Source organism: Schistocerca cancellata, chromosome 5 (genome assembly GCF_023864275.1).
Source record: "Schistocerca cancellata isolate TAMUIC-IGC-003103 chromosome 5, iqSchCanc2.1, whole genome shotgun sequence".
Classification (NCBI taxonomy): Eukaryota; Metazoa; Arthropoda; class Insecta; order Orthoptera; family Acrididae; genus Schistocerca; species Schistocerca cancellata.
Genome location: NC_064630.1, coordinates 137,648,250 through 137,669,516, shown reverse-complemented (window position 1 = coordinate 137,669,516; position 21,267 = coordinate 137,648,250). Strand labels below are relative to the sequence as shown.

The 21,267-nt window shown below is 38.7% G+C and overlaps 1 protein-coding gene across 1 annotated transcript; it reads left to right on the top strand.

Annotated features, from left to right (window-relative positions):
- The first annotated feature begins 3,120 nt into the window (after positions 1–3,120).
- On the top strand, positions 3,121–21,212 carry LOC126188012 (endoribonuclease CG2145-like). Its single transcript, XM_049929429.1, has 5 exons — positions 3,121–3,423; positions 14,255–14,405; positions 18,588–18,784; positions 18,867–19,099; positions 20,440–21,212. Exons 1-5 carry the CDS (start codon positions 3,363–3,365, stop codon positions 20,671–20,673), a joined length of 876 nt encoding a protein of 291 aa, XP_049785386.1. The 5' UTR covers positions 3,121–3,362; the 3' UTR covers positions 20,674–21,212.
- The last annotated feature ends 55 nt before the right edge of the window (positions 21,213–21,267 follow it).

The window sequence follows — 21,267 nt, the reverse complement described above, 5'->3', positions numbered from 1 at the left end:
ATTTTCAGCGCAGCACGGAGCACGAATGAAATACGGTAGTGATTGGTGCCAGCCTTAGTGATCTAACAGTGTTGTAACAATGGAGGTAAAACAAGAAGGGAGGTGGTATTACAGACATACACTGTACATTGTTTTGAAGCCAGAGTGGACGCCATAAAAAGTAGCCCAAAACATTAGCAGACTACTGTTTGCTACTGCTTCCTGTTCATTCCTACTGTCTTGTGCGTGCAATAACTGTTTTAAATACTAAAAATTATAGAGCTTACATGAATAACAGTGTCAGGAAGGCAATTTCGAACATTTTTTTGCTCTTGAATGCGTATTTGCTGTAATACGAGACAGAGTGTCGTCATGGGAAAGTGTCACTATCGTGAACTATGGGGTATGTATGCAGTGAGCGTAATGTTTTGGGCTAGTTAAGATGGTGGTCATCGGCTTCAAGTTTGTGACATTGTATCACCTCCCCTCATTTTTTACCTCCGTGGTTGTAATACATTTTAGTTTCACATTCGTTGCTACTAACGAGAACATAAACATTCCACGAAACTTTATTATTTTGTCTGTCATTTCTACCAAAGGGTTTGATCAGTACGAATTGGAAAAGGTGCATCTATTGTCGCACTGAGCAGATGGAAATTCTTTTCTACATACATTTCTTGTCACTACGGCGTTCATTGTCCCGGTTTCCTTGCTCTTTGCGCACCACTAAGCACACGGGGCATAACGTCGCACACGGACTGTATTCAGTAGTATTGTTTGACATTGTATTGTTTGTTACAAATATACATACTCTCAGCATGTATACGGATATGTTTACTGCCACATGCAAAGAACGATTTCTGCTGTACAAAAACACATCTCCATGGAGATTCCACCACAATTTTACTGACTGATTTTTGCTTGATGTGAATGTCATATTTTATCACAAATATGATCTACAAAAACTTAAAATACCGTATACAGTTAAGTGCTATTATATGATCTATTACAAGTCCATTTTTTTAAGATGTCCATTTTTTGAAACACTCCCTTCCCTTCCAAATTAAATTCTGGTACCAGTATGCCCATGATCTGAAACTAAAAAATTACCATCAGTTCAAATAACTTACTACTAAAATTCAACACACATCTATAAATTTTCTCCAAGTATCCGGTAAAATTTTTATGTTCTGGTATCTCTGTTCACTGAACTGGTACATAATGGACACATAACGAACTAGACTAATTCCACACACACACACACACACACACACACACACACACACACACACGGGAATCGCAATTGGAATCTCTTACATCACGCGCAGATGTTGCAGCGCACAGTTCATCTGAGACTATTCGGAGTAAATGAAAATATTTTTTAACTTTTAATTAACTACTACCTTAAAAGTACAAAAATCATGTGAACATCTATAAATGGAGCAGTGCACGAATTACATAGCTGGATGGGTCGACGGCTGAGCTGGCACGAATGGAGTGAATGACGCATTGTTGAACGATGTCGGTGACATGAACTTATGTCGCCATTCGAAATATCGACGCTAACATCGATGTTTATGGATCAAACCTCGATGTATTCAAACAGTCGATGTATCGTTTGCATCTTATGTTGTTAATTGTATACTAGAGATGGGCAAACTGAAACACGTAAATGTTTCGAAACAAATGAAACAGTACAATGCAATGTTTCGATACGGTGTTTCGAAACAGTGAAACAGTTTGTTTTGTAATCTAATAAACCTACACATTTTATCATCTTGAATGTCTACTGTATAAGTATGTCCATATAAACACAAATGAGGTGCGAGAGCGCTAATCATATCGCAGAAAGTATGAAACTATCACTTAGGCGTCTTGGCAGTTTCGTATTTCCTGCAGCAAATGCGCTGCTTTTGTGTCATGTGACTTTCATACTTTTCAATTGGCTGAGGAAAGCCTTAGCTGAAGACAGAAGAACCACCACGAACGGAACTAGAGGTGGGAGCAAACTGCAGAAACAACAGATATGCTACTGGGATTCCCACATTCCATTAGTATGGCTAATATACCCTTCCTGCTAATTTCCATGCACACAAAGTGAATCATTGTGGATAATAGACACGGTGACTATAGACTCACAAATAACGCCAAATAATTCGAATAAATAACAAAATATAACAGGAAAAAAATTGTGTTTGAAGGTGTTTCGAACCGTTACTATGAATTTACGATGCTTCCCGTTCACCATTACACTATCAGTGATATGGCAAACAGATTGCTTGCAATTATACCTACATCAAATTTATATACATGTCTAATAACTGTCACTCTACGCCTTTTTTTATTTAAAATGTTGTAGTCTTACTTGCGTTTCTTAATATGATTACTGTACATGAACAGAGGAGCGTATGTTATAAAAAAAAGTGTAATTTAACTGAATGATTTTCACATATTAATTATTTTGAATGCGAATAGTATGCGTTGTTTTATTGTTTAGTTAGTGTTTATAAAGCAGATGTTACGCCATTTCGGAATAGGACAGTCAGCTAGAAACGAAGCTTTATTTTCGGATATCTTGAGCTTCATGCTATAGCTTGTCAAAAGATTTCGACATTCTTGAAAGTGTTTCATGATGTATGTTGTGTTTCAGTACCTGTGCCGAGCCCGAATCTCGTCCGACACAGAGCGGAATGAAACATCATTGTTTAGATACAATTAGTCCGTTCCAGGCGCAGGTGGACTGAAACAGTCTTATTTTGAAACAACGATACAGTTTCTGTGTCTGGCTCGAGATCCGAGACAAGGGCGGAATGAAACACCACTGTTTGGAAACAGTGAACCATAGCCGTTCCGAAACACTGAAACAGTTCCAGGTATCGATACACTGTATCGAAACATAGAAACAGTGGCCAAGAGAGGTAGAGGAGGGGCGCCGAGCATTGAGCAGATGTGTTCAGTTTATAATGTTCAGATGTTGTCAGGCGTCATTGTTTGCCCTCAATATCTAATAAATGTTGAGCATGTTCCCTTCTTTACTTTACGGACGCATAAAATTTTAGATGCCGATAATATGATAAAATTTAAACAGATAAAAAACAAAACTACGTGATTACTTATATACTTCGGTTCAATTAGTGTGCCAGTACTAACAAAAAGCGTGGGTATGTCTGTTTACTACGTCGTTTTTGTGACGGAGGAAGAGGCCGCGGGAACGCTTCAAAGAAACAAGGTTGATCATTGCACAACGACGTACACAAGAACGAAGCACGTAAAGAAAAAAAAGATACAGATGACGTAAGACATACAGCTGTGGGCGCGAAATAAGAGGTCAGTTATTAAGGCACAAAGAAGGGCCAGTTGGTGTAGCTCTAACTGGGCGAACAATGTATACCGAAATGAAGATTGTTGGCATTTACACTCTACTGTTTGTGGGAGAATTGTTGGGTAAGTGATAAAGTGGTAGTAACATGGTAAACATGCTGTACGATAAGAGAAAGCGCGCGATGTATGAATAATTAAAAGCGCAAGACACGTTTGCTCTTATTAGCGGCTAGTCTCATAAGTGACATACTGGTTTTTGCTTTGTTTGCAAGGTCTGTGCACAGAGGCTTAAACTCAGGACTCAATAACTATAAGATAAAAGGATTCGGCGATTCAGAGTCTTTCATAAATAGGTATAAGTGTTGCTGTAAGCAATTCCGAAGGTGACTGCTTTTTATTTACGAATGACAGATCCACTCATTACTACAGCCGATTTTGTTGTACAGGAAAACACGAAAATGTGCTTTAAGGGAAAAATTTTGTTGCTCTTATTCGGTTAATTTAACATACAAACAGAAAAAACGTGCGGTTTACCTGTATATCCACCATATCCCTGCTTGTTAATAAAGGTTTGCCGTTTGATGTGTCCCCACACATAACAAAAGCATTTAGAAAGTGTAAAAGAGACATCATTGTTAAGTGATACTTCACATGAAGCTCCAAAATTCCAGTCATGCAGACTGTAATTACAGCCAGCCACTGTTTGTACCATAGCATACCACTAACATTTCTTGTAACAAATGGAACAACCAGGGGCAAGAATTTACACTACCGGTATAGGTTTTTACAGATACTATGAGACACAATGTTTGTTCCATGAATGGATACAGAATATCAGTGTAGTGATAGATTTTGAAAATAATTAATAATTGTGGGTCATGTTGCTTGCTTGAAGCATTGTTCAGTCCCTTTTTTAGGCCACTGAAATAAATGTAACATGTCTTTGGTTTGTATTATTGTACTGAACAAGATGAAATCAATTCTCACATTTAAACTGTATGGAAGATTGCAGCAATGACATTGTGGAATGAATTCCTTCACTGACAAAATAGAAATTAAAAAGAAAAGGGTAAGAAAGATAACAGTGAGCATCATCTTGTTTTAAATAGAAGTAGCTGTATATAAACTTCCTACACTTACTAGTGTGCATTTATCATTTGTTTGTTTCTTACTCACAATGGCAGTGCCTCAGCAAAAGTTTTGTATTTAGCTGCCTGTCAGATAGACATTTCTTATCACAGTGCAACACTTCCTGCAGGTGGTGATAAACTACTGCAATACCGTGTGTGATGGCTGCTGCCACTTCATTTGGTAGATATTTTATGTGTGGTACCATATATTAAGAAACTAACTTTTTTGCGTCATTTCACATCCAAAACTGTGGTGATAGTACTCAGCTACCATGTGTGCTTTGGTTTGATCCACATTACACACACTGTTCCTATGCTTTAATTTACTTTTGTCTGCACTATTTTGTATCCCTGATATTTCTTGTATCTCATGAAAAAAAAATTTCATGGTACTTCATATGTTAGTACTTTCATGTTACAGTTGCATCCATTATAGTTTTAGCTAGTTAGTAGATCACAGTATACAAATGTTAACATAAAAATAGTTCCTGTTCTGTCTAATGTAGATAGGTATGGTAACTTAATTTTTCAGTTAGTTGAAACAGAACCTAAATTATCATCATTATACAGTTACTGTAGTAATGGGACGCTGGCCACTATTAATGCCAGGTACACATAAAATATTAATATTTTATGTATGAAGCAAAATATAGAAACTGGTAACTGAAGAAGCGAAAGTTTAAGTTCTGTTTGGGCATTACTAAAGAGCTATTGTTTTTGGATTATGTCTATGTTGCTAAACAAATTCTAAATTCAGTATTGTTTTATGTTGAAATCAAAGATCAGCTTAAGAAGAAGAAAGTGTTAGTCTGTGTTGGATAATTAAGTGAATTTTCCTAACCAGCTTTTACACTCTCCACATGCCTTTAAGTCTTTCAGCCAACATAATATTTTTCAAAAGTTGATGTGTGGTCATTAAAAGACTAGAAATCCTAAAGAGAGCAAAGAGTATTGCATCACAGCCACTATCTTGTATGTTGTTGATAAAAAGAGAGATCAACTTTTCCAGTTACTATTTGAAGAGTCTACAGGAGGTATATAGGTAGTCTTAAACATGGAGGTATATAGGTAGTCTTAAACATGGCACTAAAATTTTCATGCCAGTTAATGAGCTTTGTTTGTGCGTAATAGAAAGCAAAGAAAAGGCATATTTGCAAACAGAGAAGACTAAAGTTAAACCTGTGGGAATAGCATAAACTTTTGACTATTAAACTTGTCAAACCAGGGACTGATTTCTTTGGAAATAGTTTAGGTAAAGGTATACAGGACAAGTGTGGAACAGTATGAGTATTGTACAGACTCTAGCAAGACAAGCAGGTGCACACATTTTTTGCAGACACCAGTAAAATAAGTAGGCACACACAATTTCTGTGTACCGCAGGAATTAACATTTGTGGTTGGCACAGGCAGTGATTTTTATCCAGAGACTCAAGTTTTCTTATTGATCCTGAAAAGACCTTTGATTAAATAGACAGGAGGAAGCTGTGGTCAAGAATAAAAGTTAGAAGCTTTTCAAAGCACCAGGCAGTCCAACACTAAAATAAAACTTATTACATTCCAGCCTCATCCAATGAAAGATATTCAGTGTCGTAAGTAAGCTTACTGTCTTTCTCCGTCATTAGGTGATCTTAACATTGATTATATTCTCTGTCAGTTCAAAGGTAAAACAGGGCCTTAAATTATATCACAAGAGATATATCAGTTCTTTTTGCTAATTATTAAATTATAACTTGTAACACACCCCCCCCCCCCTCCCCCATGAACCATGGACCTTTGCCGTTGGTGGGGAGGCTTGCGTAACTTGTTAAATTTAATAACTTATTAAATTGTAAACCCCCACCCCCATGAACCATGGACCTTGCTGTTGGTGGGGAGGCTTGCGTGCCTCAGCGATACAGATAGCTGTACCATAGGTGCAACCACAATGGAGGGGTATCTGTTGAGAGGCCATACAAACCTGTGGTTCCTGAAGAGGGGCAGCAGCCTTTTCAGTAGTTGCAGGGGCAACAGTCTGGATGATTGACTGATGTAGCCTTGTAATACTAACCAAAACAGCCTTGCTGAGCTGGTACTGCGAACGGCTGAAAGCAAGGGGAGACTACGGCCGTAATTTTTCCCGAGGGCATGCAGCTTTACTGTATGGTTAAATGATGATGGCGTCCTCTTGGGTAACATATTACGGAGACATTTTCTGTGTATATGCGGATGGATATGTGTGTGTGTGTGCGAGTGTATACCTGTCCTTTTTTCCCCCTAAGGTAAGTCTTTCCGCTCCCGGGATTGGAATGACTCCTTACCCTCTCCCTTAAAACCCACATCCTTTCGTCTTTCCCTCTCCTTCCCTCTTTCCTGATGAGGCAACAGTTTGTTGCGAAAGCTTGAATTTTGTGTGTATGTTTGTGTTCGTTTGTGTGTCTGTCGACCTGCCAGCACTTTCATTTGGTAAGTCATATATATATCACTATCTGTCGGCGAATTAAGTGCTAAGATGGCGACCGCTCAACAGAAAGCTTTTTGTGTTATTGAGTACGGCAGAAGTGAATCGACGAGAATCCGCGGGAAACAACTCAGTATGAACGTGACTCGCCTAAGGTGAACGTTTTCTGTGCCATTTCAGCCAATAAAGTTTTTGGTCCCTTTTTCTTCGAAGGTGCTACTGTAACTGGACTACAGTATCTGGAGATGTTAGAGAACTGGCTGTTCCCTCAGCTCGAACAAGAAGCACAACAATTCATATTTCAGCAGGATGGAGCGCCACCACATTGGCACTTATCTGTCCGTAACTACCTGAACGTCAACTACCCGAGGTGATGGATCGGCCGCCAGGCAGCCCGTGGCAGAGCACTTCATCACTGGCCTCCAAGAAGCCCTGATCTTACCCCCTGCGATTTTTTCTTATGGGGGTATGTTAAGGATATGGTGTTTCGGCCACCTCTCCCAGCCACCATTGATGATTTGAAACGAGAAATAACAGCAGCTATCCAAACTGTTACACCTGATATGCTACAGAGAGTGTGGAACGAGTTGGAGTATCGGGTTGATATTGCTCGAGTGTCTGGAGGTGGCCATATTGAACATCTCTGAACTTGTTTTTGAGTGGAAAAGAACTTTTTTAAATACTCTTTGTAATGATGTATAACAGAAGGTTATATTATGTTTCTTTCATTAAATACACATTTTTAAAGTTGTGGTATTCTTTTTGAATCACCCTGTATATATCAATGACTTTCTATCCTGTACAAGACATGTAGAAAAAGTTCTGTTTGCTGATGACAGCAACATCATACATAGTCACTGATATGACACCAGAACTCCTATTAGAGAAGGCAAATGAAACCTTCAAGGTTGTTTATGATTGGACAGTATGTAAAAAATTAAAATTGAACATAAAAAAACAGTGTGTACTGTAGTATACAGAGAGAGAATAACTTTGTTGCATTAAACATAGAGATAAATCTGTGAACTGTGTAAAAAACATGAAGTTTTTAGGGATGAAAATTGATTGTTAATTAACATGGAATGAATGAACAAAAAGACTGGCAATAAGAATGTGATCAGCATGTTATGCTCTTAGAGTTCTATTATCAGTTTGTAACAGCCAATGTCTTTCGGTACATTTAATACTTAGCTAAGGGACTCCTTTTTGGGGATCGAAGGCACAAACACCATTTTTAAACTGCAGAAACATGCCTTAAGGATTATAATTAGAAGCAGTAGTTGGGCTCATTGGAAAAAAAGAAAAAAAAAAAAACAAAACAAAAAAAAAAAAACGGATGTCCTTACTGCACCAAAGTGAGTAAGTCTATCAATTGGTTGTGCCTATCAGGGAAAACATTAGTTAATAAGTATTTCAATAGTAGTCCTATATATAATCATGGAGTTTAAAAAGGCAGCTAAAGCATTCTTCGTAAGTAATGCATAGTATACAGTTAAAGATTACTTAGAGCACACAGAGTAGTGGTTAATAATGAAAGGGGATGACTGCAACACTCTGCTGTTCCAGCCCACTGCCCAATCTTCATAAAAAGTAAATTTATGTATTCTGTGTATTTTTACATTTTTAGTTATTTCTTTTGATTGCATCACAATGACAAATTCTATGTTACTGTAAGATGATCCCTGAGTGAATAAATAAATAAATAAACAAATGTAGATACAGCAATGTGTACATTGAATGAATTGAGAATGGCAGATTACTTATACAAACAGCGCCACCTTATTGGGAAGTGGGCTGTTGGGAGGCCACATAAGGGATAGACTGAAATGTGAACCCGGAATTGGCAGCCAACTAAACTTTGAATTGCAGCAGAATAAAAAAAAGGAATCAGATGGACACAAGGGTTGGTGGGATAGTGTAAGGCAGTTTTTTTTGGCAGATGATTCAGTAGCTGCACAACAAGATGAAAGGAGTGCAGAGGGTGGTGTTCATAAGAGATAGGGGGAGAGAGGGCCAAAAAGGGAAGGAAGGTGGAGATGAAGAGAAGACAGGGAGGGGAGAGGGAGAGTGGTGAAGGAGGGAGGGGGGGAAGTGAGAGAGAATGCTCACATTGGGGGGGGGGGGGTCAATTGTGGGAGAAGTTAGTGCACAATCTGGACTGGGAATCAGTGATCAGTGTTGTGAACAGAAAGGAGAAGGGAAAAGATAAGGAGAGGCAGTGGAAAACAGGTTAGCAGAGGTTTAGGACAAGGGATTGCATGAGTGCAGGATATGCTGCAGAGCTTTCAGTCAAAGCCTTCATCAGAAAAGAAAACAAACACACACACCTTCACACAAGCAAGCTCACCTCATGCAAACATGACTGCTATCTCCAGCTGCTACGACCAGAATGCAACTGTCATGTTGAACAAAAATAGCTGTCTCAAGTGGGGCAGAGAAGGGAAAAGAAGAGTACTGTCTGATTGAGTGTGCAGGGACTAGATGGCAGCATGACAAGGCTGCCAGGCACAGGTTTGGTGGCTGAGGGAGGGGGAAGGGAGCAGAAAAGGGGAAAAGAACCAGTGGGTGCATTGGCAGAGTGGCACACAGTGAGGGAGAGGGGATGTGACTTGGGAGCATATGGTCGGACAGTGGGGCAGAAACTGTTGGGTGGAGGTTGTGGGAACAGTAGGCCAGGATAATTCTGGGAGTAGGGAATGTACTGTAAGAATAACTCCCATCTGCCCAGTTCAGAAAAGCTGGTGGTGCAAGGGATGGCTCCACAGGTTGTGAAGCAACCTTTGAAATCGAGAATGTTTCGTTCAGCTACATGTTGTGCCACAGGGTAGTCCACTTTCCTCTTGGCCACAGTTTGGCTATGGCTACAGTTTCTCTATGGCTATTCATCATAATAGACCATTGGTTGATAGTCACACTAATATAAAAAGCTGTGCAATGTTTGCAGCAGAGTTGGTATATGACGTGACTGCTTTCACAGCTGGTCCACCCTCTGACGGGGTGTGATAAGGCTGTGACAGGTCTGGACTAGGAAGTGTTGGATGGGTGGACTGGGTGGGCGGGAGGACTTGCTCCTGGGTCTCATGTGGTAAGACATTGGGGTTGGGAGTGGCATAGAAATGGACTAGGATGTTGTGGAGGTCTGGTGGCTATGGAACACCATTGTAGGAGGGATGGGAAAGATTTTGGGTAGTATGTCCCTCATTTTAGAGCCTGATGATAAATAATCAAAGCCCTGATGAAGGATGTTCAGTTGTTCCAATCCAAGGTGGTACTGGGTGACAAAGGGGGCACTCCTTTGTAGCTGATCCGGAGTTGGTGTGAGAATTGGGAGTGTGAGGGGATACGGCATGGGAAATCTGTTTGCAAACTAGGTCTGGGGGGTAATGCCTGTCTGTGAAGACCTTTGTGAGACCTTCAGCATACTGGATAACGGAGTCCTTCTTGCTGCAAGTATGCTGTCCACAAGGGGCCAGGCTGTATGAGAGGAATTTCTTACTGTGGAAGGAATGGTGGTTGTTGAAATGCAGGTACTGTTGTGGTTTATTGTGGACAGTGGTGCCATCAAGAAAAGAGGAAGTCAGCTCCAGGAAGGTGGCACACTGGGTTGAGGAGGACCTGGTGACACAGATGGAAGAGAAGGTGTTGAGGTTTTGAGGGAATAAGGAGAGGGTGTCTTTGTTCTGATTCCAGATCATGAAGATATTGTCAGTGAACCTGAACCAGACCAGGGGGTTTGGTGTCTTGGGAGGCTTCGAAGGATTCCTCTAGATGGACCATAAACAGGTCGGTGTAGGAAGGTGCCATGTGGGTGCCCATGACCGTGCCACTGACTTTTTTTTTGTATACCTTCCATTCAAAGGACAAGCAGTTGTGTGCTAGGGTAATGATAGTAAAGTGTATGAGGAAGTGGATTTGGAGTCCAACGAACATTGGTACAGGTAGTGTTCAATAGCAGCAGTATCATGGGCATGAGAGACATTGATGTATAGGGAACTGGCATCAACATGATGAGTAGAGATCCAGGAGGTAAAGGCATGGGTATGGTGGAGAGTTGGTGAAGGAAGTGGTTGGTATCTTTGACATGGAAGGCTAGATTTTGGGCCGTTGGTTGGAGGTGTTGGTCAATAAGGGTTGGAATTCTTTTAGTGGGGGTGCAGTAACCATCTACAAGGAAGTGTCCAGGATTGTTGATTCTGGGGAACAATTAGAAGGTGAGTGTGCAGGGTGACATAGAGATGAGGAGGAAACACGTACCTGGAGCAGGGATTGGAGGTTATGTTGGACTTATGGGATGGAATCACCCTGGCAGAATTTGTAGGTGGAGGAGTCAGACAATTGGCAGAGGCCTGCTGCAAGGTAGTCACTTCGATTCAAAGTGGTGGAACCTTCGTGTTCTGATAGGATGATTCTTGTTTTGTGTTTTTCGGAAAGTACTTGGGAAAGGAAACACTTCTTTGCCATCAGTCCCTCCAACCAAAGTCAACCTAATCCCAACATTGAACACTACCTCTCTGAGTTCATACTACCATCCAACTGTGATCCTCCTCCATCCTCCCCCCTCCTACTTAACCACCCCCGGGTCATCTTCCAGGAATACCATACCTTCAACTTGGCCTCATCATCCTTCCCCAGGTCCTTCTCTGTGTGCTTGTTTATGCATATTTTTAGATTTTTCACATATTTGTGCATATTTTTAAATATTTGTGTGTATTTTAATGTGTCTGTATGAAATTTTACGTGTCCATACGCATTGTTGCGTGTCTGTATGTATTTTTTCTACAAGTCCTTTTCTGTTATGCAGTTTCCCTCACAACCACCTAACACCTTGATTTGCCAATTTCCAATGTCATTTCCTGTTTCTCCAATGCCATCTCTACCACAATGGACCCTTGTTCCATCTTTCTGCAACAGTTCAGAAAAGCATCCCTTTCCCTGGCTAAAACCCAGTCTTACATCTTATTTCTTAAATGTTGCCTGAATTGTGGAACCCCCCCACTCCCCACAAAGGTCTAACCATAAAATTCCTTCCTCTGGGCTACATCCTTCCTTCCACAATGACGTTTCCTCTTCAGATTCTGCTAGTCCCTCTCCCTCCCAAAGCTAATACCGCAAAAACAACCTCCGCGACACAGACATCCCAGAAACACCTCTGCAAGATACTGATACTGTGCAGTGGCTACTACATACACAACAACTTTGAAATTGAATTCCTTGCTCTCCAGCACCAATCCCATAAGTTGTCTAACCTGCTGACATCATACTGCCTCATTTGGATGCAACTATACAACTCCTATCCTACCCACAGCATTCCTCCTCATCAACCCCTCACACCACCCAGACCCTTCCTAGCTGACTTTTGAATTTGCCACATCACTCATAACACCCTGTCAACACCTCACTAAATCCAGACCCAAAACAATCCCAGAACAGTGTTTCTAACCTTTCCACCAAAATCCTCAGCCCCATAGAAGCCTCAGTCCTATCCAGAGGCCTTACAGTGTTGGGCTTGTCAAAGATGTACTCTTCTTCTCTCAATCACTGCAATGGAAACACTTCTTTGGCACCAATCCCTCAGCAGAAGCAAGGTCAATCATACACAGCATTAAAACAGATCCTAATGTAATCATCTTACTGCAGACAAAGGTTCCACCACTGCCGTTATGAATCATAGTGACTACCTGGTGAAAGACCTCTGCCATTTGTCTGACTCCTGCAACCATAAACTCTGCCAGAGTGATACTACCCCTAAGTCCAGTGTAAGCTCCAGTTGCTGCTCCATGTACCTATTTCCCTCCTCATCCCTATGTCACCCTGCACACCCACCTTCTACAAGCTCCCCAAAATCCACAGCCACAACAGTCCTTGATGCCCCATCGTAGCTCGTTATTGTACTCTCACGAAAGACTTTTGGCCCTCATTGACGAACATCTCCAACCAATTACTTAAAATCTGACCTCCCATGTTGAAGATACCAACCGCTTCCTTCACCGAATCTCCATCATCCCCACCCCTTTACCTCCTGGAACACCACTCGTCATAGTTGACACCAATTTCCAATGCATCATCACCAACATCCCTCATGGCCACGTGTTGCTGCTGTTGAACACTACCTCTTTCAATGTCCTTCTAACTTCAAATCCACTACGTCATTCCACATACACCTTACTAATTTTATCCTAACACACGAGTACTTCTCCTTTGAAGGAGCTGCACCTGGTAGCCTTGTCATGCCACTGTCTAGTCCCAGCACGCTCCACCAGACAGCATTCATCTCTCCCTTCAGCAGTACCCTGGTATCTCTGCCCCGTTCCCACCCCACTCCAGATTGTTGTTTTGTTCAATGTGAGAGTTATATTCTGGCCATAGTGGCTGGAGATAACAGTTGTGTGTGGGTGAGGTGCACTTGCTTGCATGAATGTGTGTGTGTCTTGTTTTCTGAAAAGTGCTTTGGCCATGCGTAACTGTATTATTGTAGTGCCTGTATGCAATTCACAGTATCTTCTACATGGTGAGTTGCAGTCTGCCTTTATCATAATGATGTTGATTTATAATGTGGCTGCTTTCACACATGGCCCTGCCATTTATTGAGTAGGAAATATCTGCAACTGACCGTGGTAGGAGGTGGTGGATGGTGTATGGGATGCTAAGCATAAGGGAATCATCTTTGGGTATGAGAACAGGGTGGAGGAAGGATGGACAAGGTTACCCTGTAGGTTGAGTGGGTAGCAGAACACTACTTTGGGTGGCATGCGTGGGATATTCCTCATCTCAGGACATGACACAGGGTAGTCAAAGCCCTGGTATAGATTGTGGTTGAGCTGTTCAAGGCCAGGCTGATACTGGGTTATCAAAAGAGTGCTGGTCAGTGGCTGCTTTACAGGTTTATTGGTGTCAGAGGAGGAGATGGCACAGAAGATCTGTTTATGGATGAGCTGAATAGGATACAGTTTGTCAATAAAGGCTCTGGTAAGGTTATCGGTATTGGGAGTCTGTGTGGTTGTGTGTGAATGTGTGTACTTTTGCAAATGAGTAAAAAAATAAAAGGAAAAGACCAAGAGCTCAAAAACTAGTGTAAATACCGGTTTCTTACTTTTAATGGCGTAATATTTTATATAACAGAGTAAGAGAATTTTGCTTATATATTAGTCTTGTTCTGCAATCTTGTTTGTTTCCTGTGATACATTCAGTGGATTCTGCTAATATATAAGCCTTGTCTCTGTTGCTAGACATTTTCCTGTGACTAAATGTAATGATGTACATTTTGTGAATATTGCTTTGGATAAATACTTGTTATGAACTTTATGGAAGTTGATAATGGTGTTACGAGTACTGAAGCAGTTTTGTCTGACAACATTTATAATATACAGCAGAATTTTATTGTGTGCAGCTGCCTTACCACCACCTGTTACTGACAAGGAATTACAAACCCTGAGTGAAACTTTGCTGAAAAAAGATGTGAACAATGCTGCCAAATTCATAAAAATAAATTATCAGGCCCGTACAAGATCAAACAGCCTAACAGATGCTGCACCTTTGCCGTAAGTCATTCATCTCTTAAATGCTGGCTTGTGACAGTTCAGTGCACAAACCTGTAGCTGTTAATCTTAAAAGTATTTCTATAGTGAAGATGATGTATGGATGCCGTAAATTTTAGTTAATTAGTTAGTTCCATGTTCCTTAGATCATATTCACAGTAAATGGTTTGATGTGGAACATGTCAGTTGAATATAATTTTGCAGAGTTGCTTGATAATTGTCATGTTTCATGGGCCAAAGAAATGATAATGTGTGTTACCTAATTTTTCACCACAGATCTACAAAGTTACATTCATAGTTTATGCTCTTTATTCTAATGATGTTCTATAACTTTAGTTTTGTCTTCAGTTGTACTTGCAAACTGGAATAAATTTTTATTACAGTTTGTGAGCAACAAGCTTTGTGACATTGCATGCCAATTTTATATGTCCAAAAATGACATCTTTAGATTGTCCATCCCATTTATATTAAACATCACTTATTTTCCAAAGAGTCTCCTTTATGTCATCAGACAGAAAAAGCTGATGTCTATCGTGACTTTTGTTCAGATTTTGGTATTAACAAATATGTCAGTTTGTACCACTACTACCTGTGCAGTAGCATTCAGTTTCAACAACTGCTGTGTGTTGTCTCTGAGGTTTAATACCTGTGTAGTGCTCCCACTGGATTTCAGAGTTAAGATTTTTACTTACTTCAATCAGTAGAGATTACATATTATTCTGATTTCCTCTTCTTCTTAAATACCCATGACTCTTGTTACAGTATTGAGGACTCCTTTTCCTTCTTACACAATGTATGCTGGAAGGAAATGACGTATGACAGTTTCTGTTTGTCTTCAGTAAATGTGCAGATACTTTTCATATACATCTTCTGTACATGAAATCTCCCGTACATTCTTCAAAATTACTTTTATTTATATAGTTTTCTTCAATATTCATAGTGAAGTCGGAAGCACTGTTTACAAATTCAGAGTTCAGAGTGCAAAGTGACAATTCAAAATGACAAATCAAATCATTTGTTTTTCACAGAATACAATCTTTGTTATGTTTCCCTTCTTTTGTTCTTGGGATAATATGCTACTCCGTAGTGGGCCATAGATTCATGGAGCGTATACATTGTGTTTGTGCATGTACACCCTTTAGCAAATCACAACTACAGAAGTTTGTCATTATGACAATTACATCGTCTTTGCTAACATACAACCTTTCTTTTATAAGTATAACATGAATCCCTGCAATCCCTGTCCCATCCTAAAGATGTGTCTTGTCCATAGTGCTGGTTCTCCACGAGAACAGTAGTTGTGCTCTCCCATACAATAATTTGTTTTGTCATTGTTTCATTTGTAAGCATCATTCATCAGTAAGGAATATGCAGAGATACACATCAGTCATCATTCTTCCACAGCTGCCATATAATTCTTTGAACCACAAGGATGGTCACTTGTTCAACATTGCACTTGTGAGTGATATTTGTTAATTAACCTGTCCACAACCTGAAGATTGGTTGAATGTGACATATGAAGTGATTTACTCAGCCAGTTACTGGGGGATCTACAGTTCATATTCAAACCACAGTGAAACTTGAAATTTTTCGCATTAACTAACCATTGTCAGAGGTAAAAGAAGTCATAAGTAAAAGCTAAAATACTTGAACTGACTGGGGACTGAATCCCAGTCGCCCGCATCTCGTGGTCGTGCGGTAGCGTTCTCGCTTCCCACGCCCGGGTTCCCGGGTTCGATTCCCGGCGGGGTCAGGGATTTTCTCTGCCTCGTGATGGCTGGGTGTTGTGTGCTGTCCTTAGGTTAGTTAGGTTTAAGTAGTTCTAAGTTCTAGTGGACTTATAACCACAGCAGTTGAGTCCCATAGTGCTCAGAGCCATTTGAACCATTTTGAATCCCAGTTCATTGGATTTGTAATTTGGCACTTGCCCTATGTGTCACAAGTGACCTTTTATGCTTTGATTAATCTTTGAGTTATTTGCATTCTAATGTAGGTAATCATGATCCCAGTTTTCCAAATACTTGCCTTGTCAGCTGATGCTGACAACTGCAGTTTTGGTTTTCTGTGTAATCGGGGTTTTCACAGTAAACCCATGTCGTCCCTTAGGATACTGAACAAGCCAATTTTATATCATAAAGAAAACAAATCTTGCAATAATCACACAATAAGATATGCAGAAAAGGAAATTTTTTGATCTAAAATTTAGGAGTGTGCTATGATACACTTTAATTTATACAAACATGGACTGGCACACCACGAATGTAATAATTCTTCTGTCTGCATGTTTTTTATGGATAATGTAAGAATGATTTCACTTTGGTTCCAAATTCTTTTCAGGAAATTATTTATAGCATTATCCAGATCATGGACTGGCACACCACGAATGTAATAATTCTTCTGTCTGCATGTTTTTTATGAATAATGTAAGAATGATTTCACTTTGGTTCCAAATTCTTTTCAGGAAATTATTTATAGCATTATCCAGATCATTTTTTCATGTTGGGTGATTTAAAATAACTGCTTAAGAATATTGCAATACAAAAATTTGCCACTGCTTGATTTGTTTCCATAGCTTAAGAATATTGTTTATTTTTGTTGCTATTGTATCATCCAGAGGATGTATTATTCATTACTTGTTTGTTGCGGTAGCATCAACTTGAAATGAATTTTTATTTCATCAAATTTCTGTTAAATTGTTTCTGTAATTTTCATTGCTTTCCAGTCTTCCAGTTAACTAAGCTTTTAATAGTCTGAAACTAGTAATTATTATATAACTCCAGTATGTTTATATACTAATAGATTGATATGCAATATCCTCTTTGTCTGCTTTGCTTTTTGTAATTATATGAAATATTTATTTTCATTACGTCTTTCTTAAAGCTTCCAGTAAGGCAGGGTAATGGTTTATCAAAGAAACTTTTCAGACAGCACAGGTTAATTGTAACTCTCCACTGACAAATAGTTATTTCCACTTTCACTGTAATCATAGTAATCAAACATCACAACTACAAAAGTTTGTCATTATGACAATTACATCGTCTTTGCTAACATACAACCTTTCTTTTATAAGTATAACATGAAGACTGAACATTTCCAAAGTGTTTCATATATTTTTTTTCTTTTTGCACTTAAAAAAGGATTGGCATAGGGGCTCTGATCAAAATGGCAATACCTGTTGCCAGTAGCTGTCCATCGGCTAACATTGGCACCTTGACCAGCCTGGCAATGGTCCAACACAGCAAAGTATATATGTCCGTGCTGCTACAATCCCTGCACATGAACGTAAAAATGATAAACATTTTGTCGTTATCTCAAGAAATCATAATTTCTGAAAACTCTTTAATGATCTTGTATTCAGAATTCCATCACACTACAAATGGTTTGATCTGAAATGAGGAGGGAGACTCACAGCAAGAGAAATATGGGCACAGAACATCCCAACTAACATTTTTCCAATTGTACAATGAAGTCTTTCACAATCGGATATCTTACCTGCTGGTAAATCTTCAGGGTTGTATGGTCATGGCCCATGAAACTTCTTCATTCCTAAATTTTTGTTCAAAGCTCCCTGAATATCTTCAGAAGTGGTCATGGCTCTGCTGAGTATTGTTGGCTTGGTAAGACTCAGCAGAACCATGAGCACCTCTGAAGATGTACAGTGCACTGTGCTGCTCTGAATAAAACACTAGGAATGAAGAAGTTTCATGGGCCATGACCATATAACCTGGAATGTTTACCAAGAGCCAACACTGTTCTATTTTTTAACCAACAGTTTCAAGTTCAACACATACATTTTGTTCTATTTGCTATTATGAATAAGTGCAGTTGAGAAAAGGCTCCTAAACTTAATTATTGAGATGGAAGTTCTCTTTTTCATGGAAGCCACAAGCAGCTAGCAGTTGATCACCAGTTGATGTTTTTGTATATAGAGTTGTATTGGTATTGTCGACTTATATGGTGGTGACAGCTTCGGCTGCTTCTCTAATTTTAAGGCTATTATGAAATATGTTGAATATATTAGTATAAATAACTTTCAACCTAATGTCATGTGGATTGCCCAACTTTGTCAGGTGAAAGCTATATTAAGTAGTATTTGTCATCTTGAATCTATGTGTGCTGTATCCTAATTGTCGTCATTTTATGTATGTATATTAATCATTTATTCTTTCTTTTTCACTAATACAGCTTAATTTCTGTTGACAAGAGAGTCTTTCAGTTACCAACTGTAGCAAAAGTGCGCATGCTTTATGATAATTATGTTGCTGATACGTCTGTCAATGAGCATGTTACTGCCCAGGAACGTGCAGAGGAGAGCAGTCTTTTGGATACATTTCTTGCAACTCCCGTAATGAGTACTGCAATGCGCTTTCTGGCAGATCATGGTAATTAGCTATTTTACAAAATCTTCTTTCCATATTTTAATCAAAAGTGGTTGGTTATGTTTGAAAATGGATGCTATTGCAGGATTGGTAAGACGAGATCCAAAGGCATACAAGAATTTGCTGAATCAAATTTGGTTTGGAATGTATTCCAGAGGAGGTGGACGTGTAGGATCAAGTGCATTTGAACATGTATTCCTAGGTGAACTCAAGAGAGGAGAAATTTCAGGGCTACACAACTGGATCTTTTTTAATAATGAAGAAATTTTAAAACATGCGGATTATTTAGGATACATTAGAAAGCTTGAATTGGGAGATGTAAGTATGTAATGTATTTATTTTCTGTTTATTCTATACATGTTCCATAGATCTACATGATAATGATCTCACCATGGATATGAAATGTGTCAAGGTTATTGTTATAAAAATTTGTGTATATAGCACACAGCAATGTAATACTTGAGTGGACCAGGAGTGAAGATAGTATTGTGTTTTAAACATGGTACCGGAACACTTCCATTTGAAAATTCATTTGTCACTGTTGTAATAGAAAGTATGGTACAATGATAGACTTAAATATGCAACTATTTCATTTTGAAAATGACACCTCTGTTTCTTAAATCTTTACCTCTCTGGAAATGTGTTGAAAATTTTGTTGTGAGCATACTGAACACCTCTCCACAACCCTCAGAAATTTTTAAAATTCAGGTTGGATGCCAGTCTTGTATCTGATGCTTGTGAGCATTTGCATTGCTTGTACTGAGTAGAATTCCTTAGAACAAACCACATTAGAGAAAGTGTTTATTGACAGCCAATTGTAATTATTTCCATCTGCCTAAATTTCCTTTATGAACAGAGAAATATTTGTGATAATCCAAAATAAAAACCACAATGCTCCAAACAATATTCTTTAATGAATAAAAAACTTATTTACTTCTGACAGTCTTTGAGAAGGAAAGTTGGAAACTCCTTTTTCGTTTTTAGATTGAACAATGTGTATTGATATGTGGATGTGTTTGTTTTTACAATTACAGGTGAAACTTGATTAGAGTTTAACATCAGGTCTCAGGTGACTATATATTATGGATTTCAGTTTTGTTTGTGGCTGTGAGATAATATAATAATGAGAGCCCCTCTTAAAGCTTGTTGTGTGATCACAGTGTGACTGACTGCGTTCTTTTGTTGCATAAAGAAAGAAACTGTTAATAATGTGTGGTTTTTAAAGTAACTCCCACTCACTCTTTCAGAAATCCACAATGAATATTTTTAAAAAAAGGGATCACTCACGAAACAGATGTACTTTTAGTGCATCAGTGAATAAAGTTATGTAGTTTCTGGTAAAGTAGTCTCAAATATTAATTCAGGCTGTAAATTGCAGATTTATATTTATGTAAAGAGCATAAGAGAAACAAATGCAGACAGATAAAAAGAACCTGATGTCTTGCATTAACAATAATTTTTCATTCAGTAACTAATAATTTAAACAGAGAATAGACTGTTAGCTTACATAATGGCTAAATTCTTGATGGCTAGACACCACACTTTACTTTTATTTTGACAAGATAACTACATAAGGTGTGTTTGCATTTTCAGTATCCTGTCAGTTGAGTGTCATAGTGTAATGGCCATTTGCTGAATACTTTTTTTGCTTATTTCAGAAGGGAGCAATCTTGAAGCTGCACTACAAATGGGAAAATGTTATAAAGCCAGTTGGATCCATGTTTGTTGGCACTAGTCCAGAACTGGAAATGGCACTTTACACAGTATGTTTTGTAGCACGCCCTGATCAAAAGTGCTCCCTTAGTTTAAGTGGGAAAAGAGTTTTTATAAACACACATACTTTCCGCTACAGAGGAAAGAACATGATAGGAAGTGCTTATCCTGAAATATAGGAATTGTTGTAACTATTAAACACACTTCATGTTTTTATTGTGTGGCTGATTACTTTTTTTAGTGACTTTTTTCAGCATTGAGCTTTACTAACTATGTAGTAATATAATTTTGATAATAAACTGATAAGAAAGTATATATTAACAAACTAAATTGGTGATGAAAGTATAACTTTTGTGACTTTTTTCAGTATTGAGATTTACTAACTATGGAGTAATATAATTTTGATAAGAAAGTGTGTATTAACAAACTAAATTGGTGATAAAAGTATAACTTCTGTATTCTTTGATTTCATGTTTATTTGTGGAAGTATCCATGGATTAAATTGTATTCTGGTGCAACAGGAACAGATCATATACAAGAAGCTGCAATAGTTCAGCTGTTTTTAAATGGTCTTAATTTTAGATGTTTTATTTCATGTGATGGCATGTGTATTTTTATTATTGTCATCTAATAAGTGTGCCATAACAAGATGTTTGTAATAAATGAGCAAAGAAATATGTTTCACTGTAAGACAAAATGAGCAATAAAAGATTTTTTTATATCAAAAGGAAAACTGTCCTAAAAATAGCATGGTGTCCTCTTACTTTCTGGCA